The 25828-nt window shown below is 42.6% G+C and overlaps 1 protein-coding gene across 1 annotated transcript in view; it reads left to right on the top strand.

Moving 5' to 3' along the window:
- The window catches only part of efl1 (elongation factor like GTPase 1), a 48599-nt gene that overhangs the window by 10893 nt on the left and 11878 nt on the right, over positions 1-25828 (top strand). Inside the window, exons 12-17 of the mRNA XM_058629996.1 lie at positions 4002-4135; positions 4274-4437; positions 5994-6129; positions 23064-23195; positions 23818-23965; positions 25560-25689. Of these exons, the coding sequence (XP_058485979.1) occupies positions 4002-4135; positions 4274-4437; positions 5994-6129; positions 23064-23195; positions 23818-23965; positions 25560-25689 (844 nt within the window). The remainder of the gene's footprint in view (positions 1-4001; positions 4136-4273; positions 4438-5993; positions 6130-23063; positions 23196-23817; positions 23966-25559; positions 25690-25828) is intronic.

Raw genomic sequence — 25828 nt, 5'->3', positions numbered from 1 at the left:
TGTTTTTTTCTCACGATACAATTTTCAGCGCGCGGCCAGTGTGAAATATTCAGAGATCACATCCTGTTCTGACTCATGAGCTTTGTGTAAATGGCTGAAAGAGTGACATTGTGGATATAAGTAGCCAAAATGAGTTTTCTCCTCAGGGTGTCTGGCCTTAAAAGTCTTAAAGTACATGGCATTCACTGTACCTCAGTCATTTCCTGATATAAAATGCACCCAAGTTTTAGAAGCAAAAGTATTAAAAAAAAAAGCAAGGAGTTGGGATTGAGTCATGGTGGCTCAGTGGTAGGGCGAGTTGTCTTTCAACTGGAAGGTTGTGGGTTCAATTTCTGGCCCTGCTAGTGTAGTATATGTGTCCTTGCACAAAGACACTTAACCTCATGATGGAAACTGGCGTGTAAAGCAGCTCATCAAGACTGGAAAAGCTCTGTATAAATACAGACCATAATACCAACTCTTCTTCTTTGGTTTTTATTTGGTAGTAACGAGTAACAAAGCTAGTTAGTGTGATAGTGATGGTCGTGCATCCCTAGTATACATCTTTGTACCTCTCCTCAGTACTGAGAGCCTTCACAAAACTCTTGCAGTTAATTAAGTGAAGTATATTCTTCAGATGGCTTTAATATCTGTGTAATACCGTTTTATTTTCCTTCCTTTTTACAATGTAGAATGTAGAATGTGGTTCGCGATCGTCCGGCTCCAGTGTTTGGAAGGCATTACTTCATAACCACAGTGGGTGAGGCCAGAAACCAAGTCCTGGCATTCCCATTATTACCAATGAGCGAATGGTTCACCCTCGTGACTTTATTGTGGTCTGATGGGAGTTCAGGAAACCTTTTTTATGTGAGCGTTTATTTAGTTTACGTCACATAAATAACTCACTTTAACACAGAGGGCAGGATTGTTTTGGTATTATTGAACAATCGTGACCTTCGTCATGACCATGACCTGCTCGTCAGAAGAAAAACACAACTGTGATTTCTCGTTGTATTGCGGTAACGGTTGAGGACGCCAACTCTTGAGCTGACAGTTGAGTCACCAAAGCATATGAAAGCGGCGTGCGGAATGTTGAAACAGGTCATCTCTTGATATGGAAATCATGTTTTTTTTTAAATTCCACATGACTAATTTCTTTTCTTCGTTTCAAGTTTCATTTCTAGTTGTGCATTTTCTCCATGAACAATACATTATACAAGTATGTAGAGCTGCAACTAACGATAATAAAATAACAGAAAACCTTAAAAAATGTTGATCGGTGTTCGTCCAACCGGGAAATGATGTTTCCAATGTTCTCAAATGTCTTGTTTTGTCCACAAACCAAAATGATTAACTTTGAATGATTTCTTTGTTATTCAGAGCAAAGAAATGAAGAAAGTATTCACATTTAAGAAGCTTAAACAATCGGAAATCTTGTTTTAATCATGAAAAAAGCTTCAAACCAAGTAATTGATTTATCAAAATAGTTGATTAATTTAGTATTCGATTAATAATCGATGAATAATCCATTAATCGTTTCAGCTCTACAAGTACATACTCTGCAAGTCAAGCAGACCTTTCTGGTATAGACGACCTTATCAGATTTTTTTATCAGCTTCTTGTGAATGAAACGTGAGTATTTTCTGGTTTCTTTGAGATTTCGGAAACTCCGAATCTTTACTGTCCAAGAATATGTGTTACACAGTCGGAGAACTAAGTACAAACGTTTAGAAAGTAGTTTAAGTGGCGTAAAATGACTATCAGACTGATATTGGTATTGGTAGATACTTGAGTTTATGATGTACGATAGTTCTTCACCTCCTCCAGGCTCTGGTCAGAGCCTTCACTTAATTCCCCCCATCACCGGAGACTTCGACCAGTATTAGAGCTACAATCCCAGATCACAAGTATTTCAACAACCTCCAGATGAAACTCGATAATGAACTAGTTTTCTTGCCATTCTTGCCTGCTGAGATTCAAAGATCAGTCTGTTTTTCACTCTGTTTGTCTTGCTGGATTTGGAGGACCTCATGTGAGGAGAGTGGGATTCAGTGTGTGAGCTGACTCGTGTAGTTTGAAGCTGCGAGCCTGTGAGGAGTTATTTGTTCTTAAGGCCAGGTCGTCATTCAGCTGGTTTCGCTCTTCTGCGGTTTCCTGTCGAGGTTCTGAATCCAGCCTGTGACTGCGATTACATCCAATTTATGCAAAAGAAAAAGTGCAGTCAGTCCATGTGCGTCTGCAGGGCCCGCTGCTGTTGTCGGGGGCAAATTATGGGCTGCTTTAAGTGGTTTGTCATCGCGCAGCTGAACTCTGCGTTGAATGCTGTCACTCAGGTCTGCAGGGAGCAGCTGTGTTGCTAAAGTCACTGTGGTTCTTTTGAAGAGGCTGTGCACACAGACGTACACACACTCGCACTCTGACCACACTGCACATGGATAAACAGGCCACACCGGGTTCACATCATCTTAAAGAACATGTGGTGAAAGTCCTGTATGGATAGTTGTGCTTTATTTTTTACAGCTTGCCTCTCTGGTACCAATCAGGGAAATGGCGAGTTTCGAGCTGTTTTCATACATGAACTTTGAATATTATCCAGAAAATAAAAAAACACCAGCAGACAAATCTATGGAGCCTCCACGTGAGAGAGGATTATCACTCTGGATTTGTCTTCTGTTCTCACATGACTAGGACATAATCTGGATCTGTCAGGAGAAGATGTTGGAAATGTTTGGCAGAGGCCGGGAGGATAAGTTTCGTTTGCCAAGATGAACTGAAACGTGAATGTCGAGATGACCTGTCCAGAAGCTAAATTAAAGTGTTCTCAGCAGGTCATGAAGATTCTTGTGTTGTTGAGTTGAGATTGACCTCAGTTCTGGTTTAATCTGTTCTCCATCATCAGACAGGAGGTATAAACATGAGATAGGATAGATAAGATAAGACGGAGAGTAATTATGCTCGATTGCTTGACGTAACCTGCACCTTCTGAATAGAAATTTGCGAGACAGTTAAGCTATACTCAAATACGGCCCTTCAGAACAAACTTCAGATAAGATCTGGACTTCATTTAACATCTAAAAGGAGCTCAGGAGTGTTAACTGATCACAGTCCACGTGTCGGAGACATGGGTTTAAGTCAGACAATGGAAATCGTTTTAGATGAATGAGCATATTTGTGGGACAGCTCAGGTTGAACGGTAAGAGAGTCGAGGTTGAGGTGGTTTGGTCTCGAACAGAGGAGGGACAGTGGTTATATTGGACAAAGGATGTTGAAGATGGAGCTGCCGGGCAGAAGGAAAAGAGGGGAGACCACAGAGAAGGTTCATGAATGTTGTGGAGGAGGACATGAGAACTGTTGGTGTCACAGAGGAGGACACAATGGAGGCAGATCATCTGCTGTTAGCGACCCCTAAAGAGCTGAAAGAGGAAGGAGAAAGAAATTTGGGGACAGTCATTCATTCGTTCATTGTCTCCCACTTTATCCTCCACATGGAGGTTGCGGGGACCTGGAGCCAGTCCTAGCCGTGATAGGGCATAAGGCGGGGGTCACACCCTGGACAGGTCACCAGTCCATCACAGGGCAATCAACTGTTCAAGTCGGTGTTTGATTAACCTCTGCTTGCATGTTTTTGTGGACTTGGGGGGGGAGCCGTGCAGGGGAGAACATGCAAACCCCACACAGAAAGGCCTTTGGTCCAACCGGGATCTGAACCGGAGATCTTCTTGCTGTGAGACAACAATGCAAGCCACCACCACCACCAACCATGGTTTTGCCCTGTGGGCAGTCAATTATGCTCAAATTTAATTTAACGAATGACTGACCATTTTTAAAAAGGATTTGCGTGTTTGCCCATGAATTCCCCAAAATGATAATGATCTAAAGTAATTAAATTAACCTTCAACCTTCATGGAGACACTGAGAAAACCCACTGACAAAACCCTGGATAGAAAACTGAAAGAGGAAGAACATTATTCTTGCATTTGCTATAAAGACTCTGACCTCTGTGTGTGTGTGTGTGTGTTTAGGCCGTTAACCCAGGAGGAGATCAGTCAGCGTAGAGAACTCGCTCGACAGAGACACGCTGAAAAGCTGGCAGCCGATCAGATGGCAGCAGCAGAGGGCAACAAAGACCACGGCCAACCTGCCGGACTCGGCACAGGTACGTTATCCCATGGGTGTGACGTCACCTTCTGCTCGTATTCAAACACAGGTTGTGTTTGTGTTGTGCTGTCCTGTGACGCAGACTGTTGTGAATTCCACCTTTTTAATGAAAGAGAAAAACTATTCTCTCCATCAGCTAAAATGGAGAGTCTGACATTGAAGGAGTCGAAGCCGGAGGAGGAAGAGGAGCAGAGGGAGACCTTTGTCGCGTTTGCCCGCGTCTACAGCGGCGTGGTCAAGAAAGGACAACGGGTCTTTGTGCTGGGACCAAAGTACGACCCCGCCCAGGGCCTGAGCACGGTAAGTCCATGACACTGCGATGCGATACCATTGTGATATTTAAGTCACGATACAATACCATCGTGATATTTAAGTCACGATACGATACCATCGTGATATTTAAGTCACGATATGATACCATCCTGATATTTAAGTCACAATACGATACCATCCTGATATTTAAGTCAAGATACGATATCATCCTGATATTTAAGTCACAATACGATACCATCGTGATATTTAAGTCATGATATGATACCATCGTGATATTTAAGTCACGATATGATACCATCGTGATATTTAAGTCACGATACGATACCATTGTGATATTTAAGTCACGATACGATACCATTGTGATATTTAAGTCACGATACGATACCATCCTGATATTTAGGTCACGATACGATATCATCACGATATTTAAGTCACAATACGATACCATCGTGATATTTAAGTTACGATACGATACCATCCTGATATTTAAGTCAAGATACGATACCATCCTGATATTTAAGTCACGATACCATCCTGATATTTAAGTCACAATACGATATCATCACGATATTTAAGTCACGATATGATACCATCCTGATATTTAAGTCACGATACGATATCATCACGATATTGCAAATATACTGGTTATTTGCAAAACCATAAATTGCGATACACTCAGGCAACAGCTCTCTTGGCACCACCTAGTGGACGGAATCATCTAATAAAGGTTTAATGTTTATTTGTAACATCAGTAAAAATAAATAATATACGGATTAGCTCTCGGACTGCAGCGATTATACGATTAATCGATTACTAGTGGTTTTTAGGTCTTTTCCAGCTTCTTAAATGTGAAGTAAAAAGAAGTCATCTCTTGTTGTGCAAACGAGTGTACATCAGGCTTTACACGCCTAACAGACTCGTCTGCTACAATGGCTCCATTCAGAAAATTACAATCTATAAATTATCAGGGATATTTTAGGTCTGCTACTTGAGAGGCACTAAAGACTTTTATGGTCGGTTTCCCTTTTCTGTGGCGAGCTAATAAAAGACGAAGTAATCAGAGCCACTCGTTCTTTCAGAGGCTCTCATTTCATAGTGTTGTGTGCAGTTTATGCCGGAGCTGCGGAAATAAACAATTTCAAGGTTAAATGATCACAAAGTGGTTCAGCGCGGGGATTTAAGGAAGAGCGAGTCCACTCGTGAGACGAGCGACATGATTCACAGCGGCCACACAAAGAATCACGACCCTGACCCGCTCTGTGTTGTAACGTTAACTTTAGACGCACACAAAAACCCTTTCCTGTCTGTGTTCACACTAAATATTACATCATGATGAAGTGACTTCTTGTTCTTATTATTTTTTTACACTGTATAGGTTATACAGTGTACTCCTATAGTATTGGAACCGTGAGGCCAATTCCTTTATTTTTGCCATAGGATCTGATACATAGAAGATTGCACCTTTTGTTTGAACCCAAAATGTTTGTTTCCCGTGTTTTTATCAAGTCTGTTTTTTCACATGTAGCTCTCTCTGTATGTGTGTGTGTGTGTATGTCTGTGTGTGTGTGTGTCACTTCTACCAGTTGCCGGAGAATTGCACTGCTTCAGACTGTGCGACTGAGGTGCCTCATCTGTCCCGTTGTTCCATGGAGAACATCTATCTGCTGATGGGTCGAGAGCTGGAGGAGCTGGAGGAGGTGCCTGCAGGGAACGTCCTGGGTAAATGTGCTGGTTTTTCTTCTCCTCGAGTGGCTTTTAATCACTGTGTCATTGGACAGAGTTTGGGGGTCACATGATTATACAGATACAGATGTGATGTGCTACTTGTATGAGGTTCTGACAAAGTTGGCGCTGCCTGAGTTTCTTGGTCGTCTTCTTGGTCTTCTTCTTGGTCTTCTTCTTGGTCGTCTTCTTGGTCGTCTTCTTGGTCTTCTTCTTGGTCTTCTTCTTGGTCGTCTTCTTGGTCGTCTTCTTGGTCGTCTTCTTCATTTCCCACAACTAGAAAACTTCCACACTACATAGACCGTCACATTCTTTCTTGTCTCTTCAGTCTCATGGTCTCAAATACTTTTATCTTAGTGATAATTCAGTATAAATTTGAAGGCAGAGGTTTTGAGTTGTGCTTTTACGGATAGGACAACAGAGACGACACTGCGCGACAAAATACGATGAAGCTGTATGAGTTGAAGACAATTCTATGTGTCTAAGACTTGAGAGGAAAGTGTCGCGCAGCATTTTTATCCGCCCCAAAAAAGCGTCATTTATATCACTTGACACATTTTAAAAAGTGTCGCTACATAAATGCCACCGTCAGCTTGTTTCCCCGGGACTCTAAGTGAATTCCACTAAGAAGCTTGATGACAAAGCAGAAAGCTTGAGCTAGTGGCAGGCAGTGTGGAAACAATTTCCACTCAGCGCAGACCCACAAAATCACACTCGGTCTTTCTCTGTGTCTGGGCCATGTGGGAGCCATCATTCCTCCGCTGTTAGTACTGCGGGCAGAGAGGAAGTTGCCAGGAGAGCACCAGCGAATAAACCCCCACCAGGCTTGGCCTTGATTAGACCCCCATTATTATATCTGACAGTTGGAGTAAGTAATTGGACGGGGGCTACACACACACGCACACACACACACACACCGTTCTCTCACAGATGTATACACAAGGCAACATTTTGATGTGGGAAACAATCTTCTCGTTAACCACATGACAGCACAAGGCACGGACTGCATGGAAAAGTGCTATGTTTGTCTTGCTGTGTGTGTGTGTTAGTGTGTGATGACAGTGCATGTGTAAGTGGACCCCCCCTCGCCCCCCCATTATGAATAACAGAAACATGCACACATACACAGAGAGAGAGAGAGAGAGAGAGAAGAACAAAGGAAATGCAGCTGTTGCACTGTATCCACTGTACTGTCTTCCCTCCTCTGTTTCCTGTCAGCTGCTGGAAACAGCACCTCAGGAAATGAAGGCCTCACATCAAGCTCTGGACCCACGACAACTGACATATGGCTAAGCCCCGCCCTCAAACGCTCCTCAAACAACCCTTGGATATCCTGAGCGGAGCGCTCCGTAGAAAAGCTTGGGCGTTTCTATAGGAGTGTGTGTGGGCTGATGGGATTACGCTGTGTCGGTATTTTGGTCCGATCCTGGATAGGAATCTCTGGATTGGAAATTCGGGGGGAAAAAAAGGAAATTGTAAAATCAAATATGATCCTACGTAGAGGTGGGCGATGGTTCTGAAACAGTACAACCAAATTCTCCAATTTCTCCTTGTAAAAACATTCTTAGCATTTTTGGCCAAAGAACATTTCTGAACACATTTTAGTCAGTTTGTGCAATTTTGTCACGTTAAACAAGCATGTGAGACTTGATGTGCACAAATGTGATTTTAAACCTAAGAACACAGAGCATTTATGCTGTCCCCCCCCCACTATGTTAAAACATATGCATATATATACAGAGTCCTAATCCGGTCCTAATCTAACAGACTTTGTAACTACAGTACCAATATCACACACTCGAGTATCTACCAGTATAAGTCAGATAAAGTCGTTTTCGTCCTTTTAAGCCACAGCCACACTTTCACACATACCCAGATCCAATAGAGTTTCTGGTATGGATCAGGTATCCATAATCAGCTGTACCAGGACCATCTTTTGAGTCCCGATGCTAACTGAAGACTACGTAGATTCAACAACAGGCTTGGAAGGAAAGCGTGCGAGTGAGGGGGATTCAGCTGCAGCATGCAACTTCAACCAATTAAATTTAACACACTGTAACTTTGCAAAATCATCAGTAGATGAGCAGATCTTTAAACAGCTGCTGTAATATTACCCCATTAGAGGCAGACTGGTGTATATTTAGTCTCACAAACACAGAGCTGTGGAAACTCTGAGTACCTTAACAAAAGTCCTTTGTTTAATGCTGCTCACTGTTTTCGATTAGTACCATACACCCAGCCGGGGGATTTATCTGTGATTGCAGCACAGGGAAAACACACAGGCAGCTCAGTTGGTGTTTGATGGTGAGCTTAGTAAGGCCAGCAGTTTGTCACAGGGGTTACAGATGTGGGCAGCGTCGAACTCTCATCATCAGGATCTAATGTGAAGCAGCTGTGTGAAGAGACGCAGCCGCAGCTCGAGTCATCCAAGTCAGTCCTCAGGGGATGGGCGAGGGGGGGGAAGACTGAAAAAAAGGAGTCTGAGTGAAACGAATGATGCTGATTCAACACTGGGCGACTGTATGAAAACATTTGTTTTGCATTAGGCTTCTCTCTCAGCATGCCAGTGGTGACTAGCGACCCAGATCTTTAGCAGAACACACCAACTGAATAACTTCACTCATGTCAACCACACCAGGGCGACGGCAGAGGCGAGCTGGGTTCATCTCAGTGCAGATCAGACCACGACAACAGCTCTGTTAAGCTTGTACTCTGTAACCTGGAGTTTTGCTTTGTGGCAATTGATGATAAAATTGACTTTTATTTCATTTTCAAGTGATGGCACGTTCCTCTCAGTGCTGTAGAGCTGCATGAGAATCCCAGGCCACGTTCAGACGAGTGCTGCAATGATGAATCCGTTGTCAATCGATGACTAAATGGTTATCCATTCATCAGCTTCTTAAATGTGGATATTTTCAGGTTTCTTTGCTCCGTGTACATGAATCACTGAGACTGAATCTTTTTGGTTTGTGGACAAAAATTAGACACTGGGGAACATCACCATCATTATTTCGAGGTTTGGGAAAGGATGATCAAACGTTTTCTGACGTCTCATGGACCAAACGACTCGGCGATTAATCTGCGATGATGAATATAATCGATACTTGCAGCCCTTGTTCAGACGCCGTCATTAGTGACCCTACTGCATGTGGATCGAGCCAAGGACGACCGTCCACAGCTTTAAAGATGCGTGTCCTGTGACCACATGAGGTTGGATTTGGCCTCTTCCTCAAAACACACTGATGTCACGTCTGTGCACGATAACTTCATTATGATTTGATTGAATCCGACTCGGGATGCACTTACTGGACTTTCTGCCAATATTCGATATGCTGATATATCAGGCGTGCTTGGGTCTGATACCAGTACCTGCGTCCAACTGCAGAGGTCATTCAGGCTCTTCTATGATGAAATTAACATGACATTTTGCATACTCATGTTGCAGCAGATGTAGATAAAAAAAACAAACAAAACTTCATTGTGCAAAACTCATAGTTGGAGAGGCAAAGTGTCCGTGCCCTCTAAAGGCTTTTGTTTTTCTTTGTTGTTTTTTTTTAGGTTAGCTTTACAGTTTTTATTAATGCTGGCATGGTGATTTTTTTTACACTGTAGGTATGTGTATATGCAGCTGCTAATAGAACAGCCAATAGGAGGCGCCCTCTCCCTCTAAACAGCCCTGTAATTGTCAAAGTCTCCCACCACAGGCTACATTTCCCCAAGGTTGGAAACAGTCTCAGAGAGGAGCAGATGTCATGTTCTCTCCCACATTTTTTGATTTAAAATGTGATGAAAGGTTGCTATATGTATATGTGTGTATGTGTATATATATATACACATATGTATGTATATATATATATATTGCCTACCCCAGCTTTAAGTCTTGTCTGAAGGACATGTTGCATGTGTTGTCTCACACACTGACTCGTGTTAGTTGAGTAAAAATGCTGCTACTGACAGATAGATTTTTCTAAACCAGTCATGAAGTGACTTTGAGAGCTGAAATTGAGTCGAGCCTTTGGAGGTTATGTCTGATGGGATTCTGACCTGTGTGTGTGTGTGTGTGTGTGTGTGTGTTCATGTGTAGCAGTAAGTTTTCTGACGCTCGCGCCTCATCCGTCTGTTTCTCAGTCGTCCTTGACACAGTTTCCAGTCCTGGCCGAGCCCTACTGGGATCCCACAGCCATGAAGCATTCTCCACCTCATCAGTTCTCCGCTCTCCCCTCGGAAATTTATTGACCACCTCCTCCCTGGTGTCTCGTGCTCTTGCTTCCCTTCTTTCTTTCTTTTTTTTTTCCCTCCTCCTTCACTCTCTCTCTCTGACTCGGTCTATCTACTCTCGCTGATCTAGATTTGTCTGCATCTGCTCTTCGTCTCCTGAAATGTTGACTTTGGTCTTTGGCACTGGCAGGAAACACAGTGCTGGTTGTGTGTTTGGCACAGCTGGCTTGAAAGAAGGAAAATAGTAGTTATTATGCAAAAGTGGCAAAGGCAAATCTTTGCATCTTGTATATCTGTGGGTGCCCGTGTGTTCATGAATTGTTAATGTGCAGATAACCTTTGTCCTTTTTGCCGTAATCATAATCTGATGTAAAATCCAGGACGTGGCTTGGGTTTCGGTCGATATTCTCTCAGACTCAGTTGGGTTCAGACTAAGGCTGAAAAAAAATGTGAATCACAGTTTTATTTTTTTTTGCTTAGAATTGAGATCATGATTCTCTGGCCCGATATTTTCACAAATCGAAAAGTTTATTGCACACATTCAATTAGGTGTTCAAGTAAAGTGCCTGAACATGACCCTGCATAATGGGCTTATTGTTATTATTATGGTGTGTTCCCACTAGCTTGACAAGTGACGTCACAGGAAGAGGCGCAAGAAACCAACCGAAGTGTAGATCTGTTAAAAAGACTTAACAATCCTGAAAACGTGCGTTAATCTCCAGCATTTAGCAAAGGAAATGTCTATAATCTCATCATTTAACAGAGGATTCTGGTGTATTTAGTGACAGCTCTGCTGAAAGCCAGCGAGCGGTGAGCCGAACGGGTGGTTGTGTGATTCTCGTCACTACCACCTGGGTTTTCATCACCATCCATTTTGTATTTATTTCCCCTTAGCACACACTTTCTCCCGTGTTCTGTGCCGCACTCACTCGGCGTTGCCACTGCTCGTAAACTCTCGTTTAGAAATGAGATCACGTGTAGTAGTGAATCGAGTTTTTCTTTAACCACTTATCGCGCGGCCCTGGTTCAGGCAGAAAAGATACGAGCTGCACTAAACAGTGGAGGAAAACTGCAGGAGAGAGCTGTAGGTGGGTCAACCCTGAGCTGTGTAAAGTTAGAAAGTCACTGGCCTATATAGACGTTGAAGAGAGAGAGAGCGAGCACAGGAAAAAGGGCAGAGGGGAGGACATCTTCATCTTGCTGTTGACTCTCAGCAGGTGTTTATAGAGCGTGGCGGCAAAGTCCTTCAGCGTTTGACCGCCAACCTACTTTTCCAGCACACCGCCGCCGTTTTACCCCCGCGTTCAGCGGTCGCCTCCTCTTTTCGCAGTGATTCAGGGTGTGCATGACCTCCTCGTCCCACAGCATCACACTCCTCAGAGCGACAGGCCATAATAAGCGTCTTCATGGCACCCTCTCCCTCTTTGTTCTCTACTGTTGAGTGTGAGCACTGCTGGCCGGCTGCCACCGCTCTTTGTCTGAGCCGTGTGGTGCAGGCAGCCTGGCGGCCCTCTCGCAGCCAATAGATGGCGTGAGTAAGGAGTGAAACTGTAGGGAGACTCTAACTGATACAGACTCCAGTCACACAGAGCAGGGAATTCTGTGGTAGTTAAATAATGAAACTGCCTCCAATAAACACTTTGACACAGTTGCCAACGGAAAGACGGCACACGAGGAGGACAGGAGACATTTCTGTTCAAGTGGAGGACAGTGGAATTCATTCACTTATGATATCGACTGACTCGTGTCCAGCCGGTAAAGTCAAATCTCGTGGTAGCTTCTCCCACAGTGTCATTTATCCCATTTATGCCACTGAAGATGTGATCCTTTCCAGAAAGGATAGAAAGTACAATTCTGGTTTTATCTGTAATGTGAGCTTGTGTTGGGCCACACAGAGGATTAGTGGCTAGCACCGAATCCCGCTCTGACCCATGTGGGGTGTGCATGTTCTCTCCAGGTACTCCAGTGTCCAATAACATTGAATGTTTGTTCTTCTGTGTGCTGACGAACTAGCATCAGCTCGTTGTGCTGGTCGGAGAGCGTCCTGCAAGTCGCGCTTTCGACATCAGGTGACTCGGTTTGTTTGTGCCGCCATGTTGGCTGGAAAATCTGCTGCCATTGCAGAGTTCCCCGTGTACTTTAAATCCAAGACTGTTGAGGAATATATCGCAGAACCCGACAAACCTGAATATATCTGACCCTTAAATCCCACGGTTTTCCCACACCCGCCGTTCCCGCCGTTCCCGAGCTGCAGTATTCCACCTCAGAAGAATGCTTACGCATTACAACCTTAGTAGTGGTAATAATAGTCCTTTATTAGATAAGCAAGATATTAAAGTAAACGGGGAGCTTTACCTGAGGTCGTCTCTCTGCCTTTTGCTTTTTCACTTTTAAAGTTTTACAGTCCTTAATTGTCACATCCGTGGTTATTCCCCGCTGCTGCTTGTAAGCAGACAAACCTTCACTTTCAATCTCTGCTTCTACTTCTGCTGACACACAAACATCAACCAAAAAGATGAAATGTTTATAAAAAACACTTTTAAACACTAAAGGCCACTGTACATATTTAACATCTACCACCCTGAAGGTGTTAAGTCTGGTGTGTTGAGCCAGAACAGCTCATGACAGACGAATGGCAAATAGCCAATTTTTTTTAGCTTTATAAACAGTTTTGGGTCGGGTTGGCTGGCCTTTTCTTATATCTATGTATTAAATAGTCATTTACTCGTGTACACACCTGTAATCAGGGGAAAGAAGCAGCGAGCATGCAGCGACATGTCAACAGAAACTCGGTGCAGCTCATATTAACTGCATGATGGTTATTGCTGCAGATCTACGACAGCCTTGTAGGACCTGGAAAAAAAACAAAACGTGTTAAACATTTGTAACAAGTGTCTAAATTACTGCACTCTGTGACATAATGCAGTCTCATAGATTATGATGTAGTTTTCGCCAATAACGCCCCAGCAGTAATAGTATATGTGGTTTACCAGTGCAATTCACAGTATGCTCACATCTAGGCTGCATGTACACACACACACACTCACACACACACAATGCTCTCTCAGGCTTAACTGCTTAACTGGGACTTTCCAGTGCTGGGGAAATTCCATAGGACATTAAAAGGGAGCAGATTTCCAAGACTCTGGCCTTGTACCTAATAAAACACCATCCAAAAAAGAACATTTAACAATTTCCAGCCCCGCACTATATTTATTGCTTTTCAATCTGCTTTGTTTCCACCACTGCAGCACGTTTTTGTTTTATTTTATTAATTTGATAAAATGACAGAAGGCACAGGGTAATTCTTGCCATACATTTGGCTCGGCGACGCTTCCTGTATGTGACAGTCAGACATCCTCGATTACATCCACCAATGAGGCACAAAGTCAGCCCGGCTTCCTGAATCTCTGATTTAGTGGGAACAATATGACCAGATTTCTCGTTCAGAACAGAACTCCCTTTCATACGCGGGGTTGGGCCGCGTATGTAAACACGCCGCTGGTTGCAGCTGCCATAACTGAATGGTTGCCATTCACTTTTAAGAGATCAAAGGTCGAACATGTAACTCTCAGATGAGCAAACTGTCAGGAAAGGCATATTACCAATGTAAATATACATTAGAGTGCTGAGGTTACATCACAGTCCTTCACTGTGTATTCACACGGAAACGGCACATGTGAGCGCTGCGATCTTTTTTTTTTTCTTTTTCAGACTTAAAAAGTTTTCCGTAAACATCAAAAAAATGTTACATCCACACCAAACCTGCCAGAATGACACGATATGTGCCTCATAAATACACCAAAAAAGACTACTTGGAGCATTAGCATAAAACTATGACATCCCAAAATTGCGTATTAGTTGTGCACACTCTGGGATTTGTTAGTATTGTTTTATGTCTCTCAAAACGCCGGTTCCTTGTGGATCAAAAGCAGATGTGATACAAAACTCCTAAATTCGGGTTCACCTTAAAACATCCTCGAGTTTATAGGCCCTTGTAGTCGGCCTGCCATTTGTATAAAGTACCGTCAGAACCACTTGACCCGCTATAAGAATATGCTGCGATCAAACGTGGTCCTTTACCGTGTTAATGAGAGGAGCACTTCCGCGATGTATTCGCGACCCATTAACTCAAAGACTCCCCATGTTGTTCACGCCCAGATAGCAACATTTTTGTGGCCCACATCGAGGCCCATCTGGTCTACACATACCACATGGAATGATGGCACTTGGGCGGTCTGCTCCTGTTTGCCAGATCCGGCCCTCAAGCTGGCCACTGCATCACCACACGTCCGTCAAAAGTGAGCTTGAAAAAACTTGAGGCTCACATCCACATTAGCCAGTGTCAATTGTGCCCCAATTTATTTTTTCAAAAGTCACCAAAAATCTGCCTCTTTAGGCTCATTTCTTAACCAAAGATGGCCCATGTTTGTTTGAAGATATTTGGGCCATATTTGTTATTTATGACACGGCCCATTTTAAAGTCTCATCCCTATGATGCACATTCTAAAGAGAACCAAATATTTGCCAAAACGGCCACATTTGCACTTCACGTGTCTGCGCGATCTCATCCGGAAGCTTGCAAGTTTTACTTGAATGCAACCATAGAATAGATTTCCCAAGAAGTAATGCAAGTAAGCAAAATGTCATACCGGCAGAGGCATCTCCCCACAGTTTGAATACAAGCTCTCTTAAAGGGTAACTAAACCCCAAAACCACTTTTTTCAAGCGCAAACCAGTGTAAATTGGAATCTCGTGATGTTGTTTATACATCCATTATACATCTTGACCATGTTAAGTATTTGAATCACGCATATTTTGTTAAAAAAATGTGTATTTACTGTCTCTCTGGCCTTTTGTTACTCGTATGCTCTTTCATCGTTACCTGTCTTCTTCTGGTCGACCCCTCCGCCCATCCGTAATATAAAAACATTTCAAAATGGAGGAGCAAAGTCATTGACGTCAAACAACGTTTCAGTTGCAAAATGAAGGCACATTTTCTCAGAATCAGGTTTTGGGTGGAGTTGGCCTCCGATCATGGGGGTTGAAAGTGAAAGTTATCTTGGAAAAAGCGTCACAACGAGAAACTCCCTCGCTGAACATTTTTTTGACAATTCTACAGCCATCAAATCTAAATGAATCATAATTTAAATCATTCTATTTAACAATAAAAGTTCTTGATCCAGTTCTCAGTTGTAGTGGAAACCTACAGTATCCACTGAAAATGTGGCGGCTTGAGAAAACTTGGTGGCTACTATGCTAACAATCTTGGCGCTTCGCCGAGAAAGTGTGGTGAGATGTCAGCGAGTGGACAACATAAACGACCGCGAGGAACATTTTGTTTCAAAGAATCCGGTTTCAAAGTCCAAAACACCTAAATTGGCGGCCGCCTGGATGAGATGAGTCGATACATCACCGCTGACCAGAGGTTTTTCCATCACGTTGTGGAGTAAACACGCTAACTGCTTTAACATGTGTGTTTCTGTGCAAGGTAAAGGGGAGAGAGATGGAGAGATGATCAGGCTGAGAGGAGAAACTTCCTGTTTTTCCTTTATGAAAGCTACACAGAGCCAATGCAATTAATCTCAATGCTTTAAAATGCCTGTATTTTCCACTTCAGCTCCACTATCCACCTCTTGTTGATCTCTTGGCTATTGTACCAATGGGATTTGGGGCTATTTTAAGACTTGAGGAAAAAAACACTTCACAGCGATCTCGTACGTCTACCATTTTATTGCCAGACTACAGATTTCCTTTCAGACCTGGCAAGACTGACGACTGTGTGTCTCACAAAATGTATTCTTAAAGGTACAGTAGACAGGATTTTATTTGCTTGACTGATCAATACTAGTTCTTCAAAAGAGTTGAAGTTCTTTGAGAGGGAACAACGTGTGTTAATTAGACTTAATAGCACTTTTCATGCAGAAAACTGCAGCACAACGTCAACTAATTCAACTCCCCTCATAGACAAAGACTCACACACACGTGTGGGGGGTGGGGCAAATCAATTGGTGAATTGTTGTCATCCGTCCTTATTCAATATGATAACCGATACGCCAGAGCAAATCATTTTACTTTAATGAACAGATGAAGGCGTGTTTAAGTAAACACTTCCTACTTAGTTTCACTCACATGCGACAAGTTAATGAGGGAAACTTTGGTGGAAGTTACTCGGCTGAAGAAGCGGTGATAATGGTGTAGAAAGCTACGCTAGCAGATGCACGTTCAATACATAGACTTTACGCTCTTTGTTCTGTGTTGTGAGTATATAGGGAAAGTCTGCACTTTTAACTTTTCACAGACACAGTTTTGTTTTCTTTAGTTCGACAGATATGGAGACATATTGCTATATGATTGGTATCGTGGTCCATGTATCGTATCGTATCGTATCGTATCGTATCGTATCGAGCCATAAAATTACATTAAATGGGACAAAACTGTCTGGAAACACTGGAGTCGGCTAAAAGTAGCTAAAATTACACTAAAAGAGTAGAATGAAGCGTTAAAGGAAGATAAGATTATCTGGAATAAGCGAAATAAGCAGACAAAAATAAAGTGAGTGTGTCTAACCATGTATTTTAGACAACGGCAGCTCTGGAATGAGGGCTACAAAAGCTCCCGAAATGTTAGTATTTTAATAACATGCAAATTAAATAAAAATCTAGCCATTCTGCAGGCATCAGCTTCAAAAGAGTTCAATGTTGCTCAAATTTAATTTAAAATGTTTCTTTAAAATGTACCCAAAGCTAGAAGGATACATCTCTTCTCTACCCTCTAATGGCATCTCTCTCTCTCTCTCTACATACAGTATATATGTATATATATGTGTGTGTATATATATATATATATATATGTGTGTGTGTGTATATATGTGTGTGTGTGTATATATATGTATGTATATATATATGTATGTGTGTATATATATATGTGTATGTATGTGTGTATATATGTGTATGTATATATGTATATATATATATATATATATATATATATATAGACACACACACACACACACACACACACACAGTTTGTGTTTATGGTGCAGAGGTTTTGTTATATCGAGTAAAATATGGATATGATGCACACATAAAGAGCAGACGTTGCTTTTTGGTGCTGGAAAACTTTATACAGTTGATGCTGAAGAAGCAGGTCAGTTCAGCAGGAGTAAAAAAGAAGGAGGAGGAGGAATAACAGCTAAAGTCCACACTCTCACAACAAGCTGCCACCTGTCCCCCATCATCTCATCACGGTCGATGAGTGACCGGTCTTTTACCGTCTCAGACTCACCTGCCACCTGCTCAGGTTACCGTATGTTCGCAGAGCTTTGAAACAACACAGGACAACAAACATTCAGTTCAGTCATAAAAGACTCATCTGACGACCTGACAGTGTATTCAGAAGAGGGGCGGGAAGATATCAAACACTGGAGTATCGATATTATTCCGATTTATGAACGTATGAAGCTGTTGACGACACATCTGTGCGGAGTCATTTCAAAGACAAAAAAAAACAATATTTGTTAAGTAGTAGAACAAATGAAAAGCCCAAACATGACTCGGCTAAAATGGTTTTCGATTATTTTTATTGGCATTTTGACAGTGGAAATCACCTGCGATTTATATTGGATTTTTGGATCGTATACCGATACCGATACTAGCCGATACTGATTCCCATCCCTAGTCCCCAAACAAATTTGACACATTTTCATGATCTTTTATTTTCAAATGCATGTTTAAAATATATGCATAAGGTGAAGGCGTTACAAGTGTAGTGTGTCTGTAAATTCAACGCTACGTTAGACACAGATTTGCTCTTGTCACATTTGATATTGTGATTTTGGCCTTTAAAGAAGCACTGGTGTTAATGGTATAGCCAGCGCAATCCCAAACTGTCTGTGATCAACTCTCTCAGGTGTGGTGTGCAAAAGTCACAGACTTTTTTTTGACAATTGGGACAAGTTTTCAGATTGTCCCGATACTTAAATGTGAATATTTTAACAAAAATCATTAGCCAAGAATAAAGTAACCAATCAAAAAAACTGTGAAAATCTCGTGTGACAAAGTGAGAAAGGCCTTGTTGAGAACCTGCTGTAGTGTTCGCTCCACCAAGGAGGTCAAGTCTTTGTCTGTGTGTCTGTGTGTCTGTCAGCAGCAGCAGAAGTGCAAACCCAGGAAGAAGAGGGGACTGGGGGCATTAAGAAGAAAAAAAAAAAATCTTTATATAACCAGAGTCACAGCCAACTGTACTTGTGGTTGGAGGAAATGTCTTCAGGCCTGAGTCATTTCTTAGCTCTGCAGTCGGACATAACCAGGTTTGGTCCCTGGTGTGTGTATGTGTGTGTGTTCTTGTATTTGTTACTTCTTCAGTGTTATAAGTATTATAGTATAACTATTGACCTTCTCAGGACCAGCAGTCCTCATGGAGACCAAAACCTGTCTCCTTATCTTCCTTCTGTTTGCTCCACTTAATCACAAAATAATAATTATTAGTAGCTCAGTAGCTGCAGACTTTAAAGACGTTTAGTCGCTGCTGTTTTCCGTCACGATACATTTCTTAGTTCACATTTTCTTGTTTTTTTTTTTTTAACACATTGAGTCATACGATACATTGCATCCTGTGTCAGTTTCTCGCTGCCCTTCATCTTGGCCTCCCTCATTATAGTTCTATATTCAGCAGAACATGTTAATTTGTGAGGATTCTTTCTTTATTCTAAACTTTTTCCCTTGAATTTAAATTCCACCGGGGTTGGTTGTGATAACACAGTCTAACACGTGTTAGAAAACTCTCTCTGCAGCTAATTAGTGGACATTCTTAGACTGTAACTTCGCCCTGGTTCATATTTTCTGTCCAAGGTTTCTTAAGAGTGAGAAACCTTGTTGTGAGATGCCTGCTCCGATGTTCCCTCCACCAAGGAGGCCATGGTTCAGCAAGTTGTTTTGCAGTGAAGTGAATAGAAGAGTAACCTGCAAATTCACTCTTGCCTTTGTTTTCAGGCCAAATTTAATATAAAAATCAAACATGTGAACGTAGCTCCTTGGGTTTTTTTTGGACGGGTGTAATTTAGCCTCCAGACAGTGAAGCAGATGTGAATACAGTTGAGATGATCTGCGAAAACTATCAGGAACGACGTCTAATTGAGTCAAATATTCCTTTTGTGCTGGAGTCATTGCATGTCTGCCTCTGGCCATGATTTCCTGCAGGTTAGCCAGGCATGGATGAGAGCATGTGTGCGTGTGTTAATGTCTGCAGAGAGTTCAGATGAAGTCTGTTCTGCGTCTGTGTGCGGCACTCGCGGGCTCCTTCCAGTTCCTCCCAGTTCACGTTTCCCTTCCTCGGGTTTCACCGCTCTTTGTCGGATCCGAGGGCCTCTGGGGATCGAATCACCTTCGAGTAATTACAGCGTCGAGTTACACGCATCTGCTCCGACAGTCGACCGGGCCCTGAGCCCCCGCGTGTGTGTTTGTGCGATCCCGGTTTGCAAACTGTGCGCGACATGAAGTGCTATCAGTCAAACAAAGATGGGAAAATTTGCTTTTCCAACTCTGTCATGAGAAATGTGGAGTTTGTAAAGGATGAAGAAGCCCAGTGGGATTGAATAAAGATCAGCGTTTCAGCCCCTTATGTGTTGAGCAACTTAATCTTTTCATCACATCAGAACTAATTGATGTTTGAGACAAAGTTAGAGGAAAGGATAGAGTGATTAGTGGTGGTGTGAGAGGGAGTTTCACAACTGATTAATCTGTCGATTGTTTTCTCGATGCATTGACTAATCGTTTGGTCCTTAAAACGATGATGTTCCTCCTGTTTTTGATCCTGATTTGTCCACCAACCAAAATGCCTGAAAAGTGAAGGTTGCTAAGTGCTCACTCTTTTAAAGTTTGAAAGGAAATTCGGTGTTTTTAGCTCACGGGGCGCTGGTGCTGCTGCTCCACATCTGACTCATCTGGTAAATATTTATCACTCAGGGAGATTCAAACAAAGTATTTCACACATCAAAGACTCAAAATAACACATTCAGACTCCCTGATGGAGGCAGCAGTGGGTCAACAGCTCCTGTGTGCTGCCATTAGTTTTTTCTTTTAAGCAACTCAAATGTATGTTCTCTGTTGGAAAAGGGTGAAAACCAAATTCCAGAGAGAAAGTCTGTGTTTTCGCTCGCAAAGACACTGGAGCAGTTGATCTAATACTGCCTTATTTGGTAAGTTTGTGTCACCGAGTTAAATCCAAATACGTAACATATTTTAACTCTGTGATGGAGGCAGTGGTGGGTGAACAACTCCTGTGTGCTATGATGTGGAATTGTTAATTAACCCTGTGGACTTTGGTGTGGGGAATGAGCGGTTTCAGTGTGTGGTTACATGACCTCATACAAACAAACCTTGAACTATCCCTTTAAACCCACAGTAGGTCTCTGACAAACAGCATGGCTTCTTCTCGGCAGCAAATGTAAACTGCTGACTAACCGCAAACTTGCTGCAGTACCTATCATTTACTCAGCTGGCCCAAGAAACAGAGCAGTCCTTGCAGTTGAGTCATTGTTTCACCATAGTCATGATGGTACAAACAAGCCTGAGGCTCATCTCTGTTGTGGTTCCACAGGCAGAGCACGGGAATGGAAAATAAACATGCAGTAACAAGAAATCCTCCAAAAACCAACACAGTTATACTATTTCAACATGGGCAACATCACCCTATACATGAAAACACACTTTAAAGCAGATCAGCGATGCAGCCTCCCTCAACTGAACCCACATCCTACTCCAGCACACATCCAAACTCACTATTCAGTGTGAACTGTAGTGTTGATACAATGTAAAAAGTTGTGTAGTGTGAACTGTATTGTTGCTACGATTTAGAAAGTCATGTAGTGTGATCTATAGTGTTGCTACAATTTAGAAAGTCATGTAGTGTGATCTATAGTGTTGCTATGATTTAGAAATTCACGTAGTGTGAACTGTGGTGTCGCTATGATTTAGAAAGTCATGTAGGGTGAACTGCAGTGTTGCTAAGATTTAGAAAGTCATGTAGTGTGAACTGCAGTGTTGCTTGGATTTAGAAAGTCATGTAGTGTGAACTGCAGTGTTGCTAAGATTTAGAAAGTCATGTAGTGTGAACTGCAGTGTTGCTAAGATTTAGAAAGTCACATAGTGTGAACTACAGTGTCGCTACGATTAAGAAAGTCACATAGTGTGAACTGAAGTCTTGCTACGATTTAGAAAGTCACGTAGTGTGAACTGCAGTGTTGCTATGATTTAGAAAGTCATGTAGTGTGAACTGTAGTGTCGCTATGATTTAGAAAGTCATGTAGTGTGAACTGTAGTGTCGCTATGATTTAGAAAGTCACGTAGTGTGAACTGCAGTGTTGCTACAACTTAACAAGTCATGTAGTGTGAACTACACAATGTTGTTACGACTTAGAAAGTTGTGTGGTGTGAACTGTACACTGTTGCTGGATTTAAAAAGTTGCGTAGTGTGAAACCAAATGAAGGTAAATCAGGAAAAGAAAGCTCCACCCCTTTATGTTTAAGAATCTTAAAAGTGCCAGTTCTAGTTTCAGTGGAGAAAAACAGTAAAAAAAAGAAAAAGTACATGATCTTATAAGGAAAAAATCTGCCTTCTGTGAAATGTTTGTTTTCCAGAGCTCAGTATTTGCTCAGGTGGTTTGTATAAAACCTTTGAGAACATGTTGCTACTCTTCTTGCCTTCATTATGAACTTGCTTTGAATTCTGCGACATGTCGTCGCGTTGTCCTGTGAGAACGTTCCACGGCATGTAGATGCATTGTGCAATAACTGCAGTGTGGATGTAAACACACCCCGGGTTCTGTAAACTCTGTAAAAATCCACAAGGACTATTGTAACAGATGTAATGTATTCTTTCATGGCTCTGCCTCTGGGCAGTGAGACCTCCCTCTGTCAAAGCCACAGCTCCAGTAACTTCGTCTTATCAGTAACTTCAAAATCCAATTGAAGAAGTCTCTAACAAGCTCTTCAGCTCCGTCTGTGTCACTGCTTAGTCAATATTATTTCACTTAACTATGTATTTAGATTCATTAGATTCTTTGTTTGGTATTTTAGTGTCCATCCTTTTACTGTGAGTTAATAAACCACTCACTCTCCCAAACCAAAGTCCATGGAGAAAATCACAGCACACAGGATTTGCTGATCCACTTCTGCCTCAGTCGATAAGTTCACACGGTTGATTTTGTGACCCCGGTGTTTGAAATCCTTTGTCTGGATTCACCTCAGTGACTCAAACTTGCCAAACAAGGCAGCGTTGGACCAGCAGCTCCTGTGTCCCTGGGAGGTAAAACCACTGATTTTCTCCATGGAATTTGGTGTGGGAGAGTGGGCATGTAATAAAGTGACACATCGCTGTCGGGAAAAGGTGAGATAACAGTGAAGTAAAGTGGCAGCCGTGTTGTTAAGATATTGTAGAACTGGGTCGATATAGATTTTCCTTTTGTAAAGTGGATAAAATCTGTCCCTGGTTGCAGTTAGAGCTGCAGCTTGTTTCGTGTGACTACCTGTCGCTGTAACTGTCTTGAAACCAGCCGGCGCTGCTTCTATGCCGTGTGATCTCAGCTGGTGTGGTGTGGTATACGGGAATAATATCACTATCTACCAACAATCATCAGATTTCTGATTGAAAAGACTCAAACTCCTCTGGTCCCAGAGGAATTCATTATCTGTGGTTCTCTTGTGTTCCCGCAGGTCTTGGTGGTCTGGAGGATTTTGTGTTGAAGTCGGCCACTCTCTCTACGTCCGCTGCCTGCCCGTCCTTCGCTCCGCTCAACTTTGAGGCCACGCCCATCGTACGGGTCGCCATAGAACCCAAACATCCAAGTGGGTCGAGGAGTTGTTTTTACATCCCGTCAGGTTTTAATGCTGTAAAGTTCTGCTAATGTTTTAACAACCGCTACTCAACTGTTGCAGAGTAGAACTTATTCCCTCCAAGTCTTTAGATTTGTCCAAATCCATTGATCCACCGATGCAAACCACCCCCATGTGATGTCCCTCTGCTCAAAGCTTCTCAACTAAAACAATGAAAGTCTTGTTTTTTTTGTAGCACCAGTGACATGTTTTTGTCATTTTAACCTTTGTTTTGCTAATGTATGTAATGTTCGTCTGTTTTTGGCTCCGTTAGCGGTGACTCACAGCAACAAATCAGTGAAACAAAACTGAAATTTACACTGTAATTAAAATAAAACGACAAGGTCCAAATTTCAAACCCCTGAGCGCAGCAGAGCGCACATGTCAAACCCCAGAAAAAACTAAAACGGTGGAGTAGACCCGAGTAGTGCCGCAAGAGGATCAGTCACTTAATCAGGAAGTGAGCTGAAGCTCATTATCCCACGCTGCTCCCCGGTGTCGTTGAGCTAGGGTTTTTTGTTTTTGTTTTGATCGAGAGAGAGGGAGAGATCGACCCCTAGTGGCAGGAATGACCTACTCTGCATTTCATGACCAGGTGAGATGCCAAAGCTGGTGCGTGGGATGCGTTTGTTGAACCAGGCCGACCCCTGTGCCGAGGTTCTGATCCAGGAAACAGGAGAACACGTCCTGGTCACTGCCGGTGAGGTTCATCTACAGCGCTGCCTGGACGACCTCCGAGAGAGGTCAGTGAGTGTGTGTGTGAGACGTCTGTGTGTGTGTTTTACCATTCCTTCGTCTACAGGTTGAAATAACAATGTCTACATGCCTGAATTGTGCTGCTGTGTGATTGGCTGATGACGTTGTGATCAGTTGAACAGGTGTGTGTGTGTGTGTTGTTGCATAAATTGTGTGCTCCTAAATTGAGCGGCTCAGACCTGCGTGTGAAGTGATTTGTTTGCGTTTGCAGCGGCATCATTATCTGGCTTCTCATCACATATTGACTGCTGTCTCGCTCTGTCGGTGTAACTGTTGCCCTTCTCAGAAGCACAACATGAGCTCACTGACAGACATCGATTGATACAGAATTATCACAAGGACAAATTTGTTTTCATCGTCCTGACAAATTAAGTGGAGACTCAGAAGATGGATGACCTTTTTGTCAGCTTTTTCCACAACAACAACATCAATGGGGCTTCATTCAGGACACTTTTGTTAAACAGCAGCCTGTCTGGCAGCTTTAAATGAAAGCACTGCCCAGTAAATACGCTCAGCATTGGGTGTTAAAGCTGATGTCGGCAACATATATAACCTGTCAGCATAATGTAAATCAAGTGAAGTGAGACAGAACCAGACATCTGTATATCCTCTAGACCTGACAGAAGCCAGCAGGTGGCGCTTGACTTACTTTGGCCTGGCACTGACACTCCAGTATGACGTCATGCTGCGCTTTCACGATGTGTTTTAATAGTTTGATTCTTGCAGTCATGATCGGTGGAATTATTATATCTTATGTTTCATATTTTTTTTTTTAGGCCAACCAGAGCAAGAAAAAAGACCCCTGTGGGGCAATTAACAGAGGCTTCAAATCCTTGAAAGAGTTTGAATTTCAATAGGTTTTACGTGTTAAAAACTGGGTTGAAAAAAATGTAAAAAATTTGGTAATAGATGACCTGTATTTCCTACAGGTCATCTGTTACCAAATTTGCACTTTTGTCTGCGGTGCCCTGTGTCTCTTAACTGTGCCGTTACTATCTCACAAAAAGAAAATTGTGTTGGTTTTATGAAGGTAGTAAAGTGTCTGTGTGATTTCACTCTATTATTCACTGATGGAGACAGTTCTCTGTCCTGTTGTCCTCGAGCCGGATCAGACGAGCGCGCACACACTCTCCCGTGTCGCCGCTTTAAACACAAACAAACGTAAACACAGACGTTCTTTTTTTAGGAGTGACCCAGTGAACCCGGGGTCACTGGGTCACTCGAGAGACGAGAAGCTTCTGTGTCGCGGAGCAAAGCCTTTAATTCAGACTAATCAATATGGAGGTGATGTCCTTAGGGATCAGACAACTGAAGCCAGTCACAGTGAACAATAACAATTAAAGCTGCAATAAGCAAGATTTGTTTTTAATCAAGTTTTGTCATTTTATTCATATCACAAACAAACCTAAAATCCACTGTAGGTTTAGTATCTACAATAAATCCAGTTGCCCTTCCCGTCTCAAGCTGTGTCGGCAAATTCGGTCCTTGAATTGGAGGAAATTGTTCCTGGAAAGTCCTTGAAAAGTCACTGTCGCCAGCATCAGTGAGTAACGAGAGTTTGTTTTGCTCGCCCTCTGACAGGTTTGCCAAAATTCAAATCGCCGCGTCCGAGCCCATCATTCCATTCAGAGAGACGGTGGTGCGTCCTCCTAAAGTGGACATGGTGAACGAAGAGCTGGGCAGGCAGCAGAAGGTAGCCATCATTCACCAGGTGAGTCGCTGAGAAATGTTTCATTCCAGAAACAGGCCAATCAAATCATTTCATTAGGGTTCCAGCACAAGGTGTGGAGAACTCTATTGAAACTGAAGGAATTCTTCTTCTCTTTCTTTCAAATTTTGCATTTTTGAGG

This window comes from Solea solea, chromosome 5 (assembly GCF_958295425.1).
Source record: "Solea solea chromosome 5, fSolSol10.1, whole genome shotgun sequence".
Lineage (NCBI taxonomy): Eukaryota > Metazoa > Chordata > Actinopteri > Pleuronectiformes > Soleidae > Solea > Solea solea.
This window is presented reverse-complemented; position numbering and strand designations above follow the sequence as displayed.